At 40.2% G+C, this 7585-nt stretch overlaps 1 protein-coding gene across 2 annotated transcripts in view; it reads right to left on the bottom strand.

Moving 5' to 3' along the window:
* Positions 1-263: 263 nt before the first annotated feature.
* The window catches only part of LOC139753403 (uncharacterized), a 298486-nt gene continuing 291164 nt past the window's right edge, over positions 264-7585 (bottom strand). For both annotated transcript variants that reach the window (XM_071669868.1, XM_071669878.1), the window contains 4 exons: positions 4487-4749; positions 3483-3675; positions 2485-2594; positions 264-2162 (listed from right to left, as the gene is read on the bottom strand). In XM_071669868.1, the coding sequence (XP_071525969.1) occupies positions 1884-2162; positions 2485-2594; positions 3483-3675; positions 4487-4749 (845 nt within the window). In that variant the 3' untranslated portion in view covers positions 264-1883. The remainder of the gene's footprint in view (positions 2163-2484; positions 2595-3482; positions 3676-4486; positions 4750-7585) is intronic.

The raw sequence follows: 7585 nt of genomic DNA, 5'->3' as shown, positions 1-7585 counted from the left end.
ATGATACAAGGGCATCTATCTCTACGATTAACGATACCGTGCCCACGGAATTAGTTCATTCATCTTCCATAGTAAGGGAAAATTGATGAGAAAATATGTTAGAGAAAATAACTTAGATCTGAACGATCTGCTTGACTGCATGTTAATGTTGACTTACGCTAGCGGCTAGATTTTAAAGGAAGGGCAAGACAGATCTACCAAACAAGACTTTTTTTTTTTTTAGCTTGGACTTGGGACAAATAAATATAAAACCTAGGCATAGAAAAATACTTAAACGTATATTGGGATGAAAAGATGAAGAAATTACATATCATTAGACGAAGAAACTCCAACATTCTTAAGCATATAACAATCATACGTAAAACAAGATATGATCAGTCAATACCCATACAAATCAGGACATATAACTTTGATATGGTAAACTAGTTAGAAATAAAAGTGGTGAAAAACACACGTTAATGTGACACAATCATAACTACTCTAAGGTATTAACACAAATGAACAATGAAATACGTATTCACAGATACATGAAGAAACATTATCAGAAGGATGGCAGGCTGGATCCTGCGGACCTTCAAGACATGGGAAGAGCATATATGTCAATATTTTTCAAAGCGCTAATTCTTTCGCGAATTGAATATTGTTGTGTCTTAACATCATCCTACAAGGTAGGAGAAATTGTAGAATTGGAAAGTGTTCAGAAATCTTTCACAGGCCATATCAGTGAGGTAAAGGACCTGAATTACTGGGAACGGATGAGATCTCTGAGGCCTATACTCGCCTTAGCGCAGACGAGAGAGGTATATCATCATCTATACCTGAAAAATACTAGTTGGTACGGTCCTCAACTTACATTCGATAAAAACATTCTACTGGCACGACAGGCGTGGAAGAATTTGTAAGCTACTACGTCTGAAATCCAAAGGTACGATACGCTCAAAATGTGAGAACACCTTAAACATCCGAGGCCCAAGACTTCAACACCTTGCCAGCTATCATCACAAACAGGATGGGAAGCACAGCTGAGATGTTTAAGAGTGCACGAGACGCACCTACAAATGTACCAAACCAGCCAGGCAATTGGTGTTATGCAGGCCTGAGGGCTACGTCTTCCAACAGTTTAGGATAGCCAAAGCTTTGGGGGTGAAGACCCTCGAAGACTTCATCAGGTATGCACCATCAGGTATTTATTAGGCTACACTGGATTCCGCAGACGGTACAAGCTCTCTTGTAAAACATGAAGGCTGGGGATGATCATTGGTTGTCACCGAGAGTTCTTAACCAAATGTCAAGAAGCTTACGAGGAACGGGGGTCAAAGAGTCCCTCCTACTGTGTAAGAGGGAAAGAGAAGAAAAATAAATGAACAATGAGGCTGACCATCTGCTCGCCAGGCCAGGTAGTGTACGTACAGTGTTTCAGACTTGTAACTCTAATCGTTAAGCAGTATGGCCCTATCAGTCACACATTCTCTGAATATCTTATTAGTCCATATGAAGTCATGGTACAGTTGTTGATCTGGCAAGACGCGCTGATGAACAGGTGATTTGGGTTTTTTTCTCTGGTCTTTCAGATTTGTATCTTAACGCTGCATAGAGTATTTAGAAGATTATATTTTGGGCATAATGTACCCTATGAACGTTTTCAAAGGTTCTGTAGTACCACATTAAAATCTCAGATCTTCAACCATCTTAAAAGTTTTTTCTCCATTCTTTTCATTGTGTAGACTTTTCTGCAGCTATTCAGTAATCTTGATCTTCGCATAATCTTCATCTTCTGTTGTTCTGTACAGAGGAGAGACTTATACATTAATCCAAGTAAATATTGATTATCTTTGCCTTTGGTTACTATCCTTATCATTTTCTTAATCATCACCTTATACTTTTCACTGTTTTCCCGTTTTAGTTTGCTCAAAAGCCGAGTTTTCATGGCTTCCACTGGAATTGTGCTGTGATAACCAGTTTACTTCCTCGTACATATGCTCGGAGTTGACCTTCATCTCACGTGGAATCATGTAGAGATTGTCGACCGAGACTTTTGGGGGTCGGCGTGCGGGCGGAAGCGGTGCCCCTTGGATAGGCTGTTGGCCCTCCTCACAAGTGGTGTTGCTGGTGTTGTTATTCTGCTTGCTTCCATCGCCCTGGCGACGAAGCATATACAGCACCTGATGATGACAGGTTATTAAGCACTTCTTCAACAATGATATGATTAACTAATTCAAATACGTATACAGTCGTAAGGATCCATTCCTAGGAAACAACATCATTAGGGATTAGAATGGATATGATCATCGGGAAAAGTAATTTTTTTCGATTAACAGAAATTTCTGAAAATCAAGTTACTCGTGTTCTGTATGAGGGGAAATGTTAGGACATTTCACAATTCGAAAAAAACCATGAACTAGATGAATGAAAGATTCCAATACATTATGTTAATGTGACTCTTAAGTAGGGAGAGGGGGTACTTTACGAACAACACTGGCTTACCTTTCGAGCTTTGGTCCATCGCTGGTAAAAGACGACACCTGCACAGCCGGACACCAGCAGCAGCACCACCAACATGATCATTACCGGCAGCATCACTCTCACACATACGTCTATAAGTGGGAAGGGAGGAGGAGGTCACAGGGTCATTCTCATAAATGAATATTAGTCTAGGTTCGACAAGAAACGAATGGGGAAAGGGAGGAGTCTCCTTAATTGAGTGAGGAAAGTGTGCAGGTATAAATGAAATGGTAATAACATGATAGAGAGAGGAGCTATGGAAAGGTAGATGGGGCAGATAGAAAGTAAAAAGAAAGTGGATAGGACGAAAGATTAAGAGGATACACAAGAAAATGGGTTCTGTAGCAGAGGGAGGGAAAGAGAGAGCATAAAGGTGAGGGTACACGAAGGAGTGCTAATGCAGAAGTCATGGAGAGGCGATATACAAGTTTAAGATCTATTATTATTATTATTATCATTATCATCATTATTATTATTATTATTATTACCATTATTATTATTATTATTGCTATTATTATTATTATTATTATTATATTATCATTATTATTATTATCATTATTATTATTATTATCATTATTATGATAATTATTGCTATTATCATTATCATTATTATTATCATCATCATACAATTATCATTGTTATTGACAGGTTTAGTTGCAGTTGTGTAGTAGAGGTTGCATCAGTTATTTAGCAGTAATTGCAGTATTTGTTTAGTAGTAGTACTATAGAAGTAACAATATCATTAGTAACATGAATAGTAATAAAGAAGTAGCAGAAGTAGTAATAGTAGTGATAGTAGCAGCAACAGCAGCAGCAGCAGTAGTAGTAGTAGTAGTATCTGTAGCTGTAGTAGTGGTAGTAGTCGTAGTAGTGGTATTGCCCCTGTTACTACTGCTGCCAACATTGTTAATAATGTTACTTTTGTCATCATACGTAATGATATCAGTTTCAAAGTAGTGGTTTATTTTCATTGTCTTTACCATTGTTGAGGGATGTGCCTGTGGGACTCCCGCGGCTGGACTGAGTTGCTCCAAAAATTTGTTGGGGAAAGCCATTAAGGTGGTGAACTACGTAGGTGGCGCCGTTTACACTGCTGGAATCAAAGGTTATGGATCCACCCTGTTCATCTAAGTGGAAGCTCCTCAGTGGTTCAGGGCGTCTAGGATCGCTGATCTTAAGGGAGGATACAGGGGAGGAAATATCATAGAAGATTAGAAAAAAAAGTTCAATTTCGAACGATATATACAGCTCAAGAATGACTCGTCCTCCTTTGTAGATTTTCAAGAATAAGTACAAACCAAGTCTCAGTTATTGCACATGTGTTCGGGTACATATTAAGGAAAGCTATGGTATGAAAACTGATTAAGAAGAGAGAGGGTGCAGAGTAAGATTTCTTGGGTCTTAAAGGATGTCCTGTAGCATAGATCATTGCTCCATTAGGAAGGATTTATAAGGAATATAGTTCTTCATATGTAGAGTGAGAGCAATTATAGATTTAGTCGTGTATACTGAACCAGTGTAAGTATAGCAGGAAGTAATGAACGACAAGTATTTCAGTCTAAGGTACAGTCGTTGTTTTGTTGAAGGTGCTATGACTGAGGTGTGTGGGTGTGAGGTGGTTTTGTTGAGTGTGACAGAGTCATTTTAGATGTTTGTGTGTATGTGTTTGGAATTACGTATTTGTTATTACCTATTTGTAAATACCTGTTTGTACCGAGGCGTGTGTGTGTGTGTGTGTGTGTGTGTGTGTGTGTATGTGTTGTGTGATGTGTGTGTGTGTGTGTGTGTGTGTGTGTGTGTGTATGTGTGTGTGTGTGTGTGTGTGTGTGTGTGTGTGTGTGTGTGTGTGTGTGTGTGTGTGTGTGTGTGTGTGTGTGTGTGTGTGTGTGTGTGTGTGTGTGTGTGTGTGTGTGTGTGTGTGTGTGTGTGTGTGTGTGTGTGTGTCTGTTCCCATATCCATGAAGGATGGACTCTCCTCACTCACCTTAAAAACAGAAGCCTGAGAAACCAACTGGAGCCAAGATAAAGTGAAGGCAGGCAGGTGATCACAAATTCCCATTTGTGACGCCGCAGACAGCACAGTAGTGGTGTTGGATGCAACATGCCAGCAGAAGACCAACTTCTCCTTGCCTACCGTGAAGTATATCTTCGTTGGATGATTTGGGAAGAAACTCAGGGTCTCCTCGTTCTCCCCAATGAACAGGCTCTGGTCTTCGGCGAAGCCCTCAAGAATCCAAAAAGGAGTTTCTGTGAAACGGGAGTAAATCACTGGATTAAGCATTTCATTTATAGGCTGAATTATCACAAAATGTTTACTGGAAATGTTTAACGAATGCTTTCTGTTCAGTTTGGAGCGTCACAATTCATCAAATCGTCCTCGGTATTGAAGATCTTCGTGTGAAAAGTCCAGTTGGTATTCTGAAAGGCAAGTATCTCTTCATTTAGCCATTCATATTGTCAGCTGGATTCCTTCTTCCTACGTTTTTCAGAGTTCGTCTTCGTCATTCCTGTATATCATCAACTGGATTAATTGCCCATAAATTTTTCAAAAGTTCGTCATCTTTCATTCAACTCTCATGCACTTAGGGTTGATGAAATACATAAGAAAGCCAAAGTTTCATGTTAATCTACAATTCCAACTCATTTCTGTAAGGTTTACGGCGGCAACCAAGTGAGCTAGAATGCTCCTTATATATTCCCTTTGTACAATCACTTACCTTATAAGGTGAACATTGCATTTCAGTACATTATTCTACCTCGTCAGCCAGAATCCACCCAATGGCATATTTCAGGCCTCATCTGAAATATGCATAGATTTTGGCATCTCATACACCGAGTGCATCGTTACCAAGGAGTATCCTGCTTTCACAGACCTTTAACAATAGCACCAAATACCTCAAACAAGAGCATTAAAAACCTTCCCTGTCTTTTATGACTGATCTTTTTCAATACCTTTTCATCCATGTAACTCTCAGATTAATTCTTCATTCCACGTGTATTTCTCCTGTCGTTGGTCTTTGCCTAATTTCTTTTCATCTCCATACCCACGACACTGTATAAGTTGTTAGTCTTAACCAGTCTCACAGTTTAGCTTTAAACTGACAGAAAGATAGGACTTCATAGGAAGAGAGAGAGCTGAAGAAAGTGTGCTGAAACGGTTTGGACATATGGAGAAAACGAGTGAAGAGAGGTTGACAAAGAGGATATATGTGTCAGAAGTGAGAGGACAAGGAGATGGGGGAGACCAAATCAAGGATGAAAGGCTGGAGTGAAACATATTTTGAGAGCTTGGGACCTGAACATGCGGGAGGGTGAAAGGCGGGCACGATATATAGGGGACGACGGCACAGTCAATGGACTGAACCAGGGTATACGAAGCAGCCGGGGGAAACCAAAGAAAGGCCCCTGGGGATTTTCTTTGTTATTTCCATGACCTCCAAGACTTCCTTCCCTTTCCATATCTGAGCGATGATTATTACGACTCTCATCGAAGGACCTTGAAACACCACGCACTCAGTATCACTCATATTACTCTACTTAAGGTTCACTGCATATAACTTGCACACCACCACCATGTACTACAGACGAACATATAATCCACATAAATCATGTGTTACATATAAGCATGATATAAGCACCCCATATATTACAGACGTACATGTAATACACATTCACCATGTATTACACTTGTAGATACATCTTCCGCGTAACTTCAGCTGAATTCGAGTTCATGTGACTGTAACATAACTGTTTTCTCTCTAGTCTGCTGAATTAAGGTATTTCTTTTTACTTTGCTTTGACATCATTCCATCTACAGGTTACATCTATCTTAACTTTTGTCTATGATTCCCCCAGGACCTCTTCCTTAGAATGCGTCCTGTTGTTGTTACTCAGGACGTCTTTGGGGCTCCTGTAGCCCAAGGATATCATCTCCAGTAACAGGGAAATGTAAAGTCCGTCGGAGTGGGAAGTTCTTTCAAGATACTGCACTACCACGGATACAGCCACGCACAGGTGACTTTTCACTCGCAGTGTAACCTCAAGTAGGCTGTGTCCGGTAACACCCAGGTTCTATCATACGTATATAAGTACGTGTGAACAGCTTATAACCTGAGAGATAGTTTATATAAATGTCCTAACGCTATTATTAAATCAGCAACTTTGACTCCTATACTCTTCTGTTTTTCTTTTGTCGATGTTTAATTTGTTTAGACTGTCACCGCAGTTATATTTCGCTTGTCTTCTGACGTAAAATAAACTCAGAATCCTTACCATTAGCATTCGTCAGTGAGACACCATTCGAAAATTCGTCCTCTTGACAAATGACACCGGCTGTTCCCCCGACATTCTACTTATACTCTGCTCTGCAAGGTGAGTCACTTGCCTGTTGTCTAGGTTGAGAGGCGCTAAATCATTAGGACACTTGTCTTACGGACGTTTAGTGGAGCTACCCCATATGTGCCTGAGTGCTATTCCCTGGACACGCCATTCTAAAGTTACTGACCTACATCACTGCTGATATTTTCCAATCAAGTTATGCAGCAATGAAAACCTAAAATTTGTCCTGCTTGGTTAAGGACATTCGAGCGCTGGCACGATCTGGGGTATATGCATCTCTCGACTAACTGTTCCAGAAATCAAGCGGCTTTTGCTTAGGTTTTTCAAATCATCAGCTTATTACTGTGGTTACCCACAAGTTGTTGGTGGCACATACCGACAATCTAGTAACATACAATGATAAAGGTGTGTGTGTGTGTGTGTGTGTGTGTGTGTGTGTGTTTGTGTGTGGGAAGAACAGAAGCTATACTCTGTGTCACATATGAAATGTTGATATAAGAGCCGAATCTTTTTATAAGGCGTAACACAAGTGTAGAACTTCCTCCCCGTACAGTACAAATAGGTAATTACGCACACACACACACACACACATACACACACACACACACACACACACACACACGTTCAAGGGATATGGCACCATGAGTGTAGAACTCCGCCTTTCCAGTACAAACTGGTATTCACAAAACATATCCTAAGATTAACCATGATTCGTACTCATGAGAGACAAGAACGTAAGTTGTCT

This window comes from Panulirus ornatus, chromosome 2 (assembly GCF_036320965.1).
Source record: "Panulirus ornatus isolate Po-2019 chromosome 2, ASM3632096v1, whole genome shotgun sequence".
NCBI lineage: Eukaryota > Metazoa > Arthropoda > Malacostraca > Decapoda > Palinuridae > Panulirus > Panulirus ornatus.
Note: the sequence above shows the minus strand (reverse complement) of the source record. Positions and strands in the feature narration are given on the sequence as shown.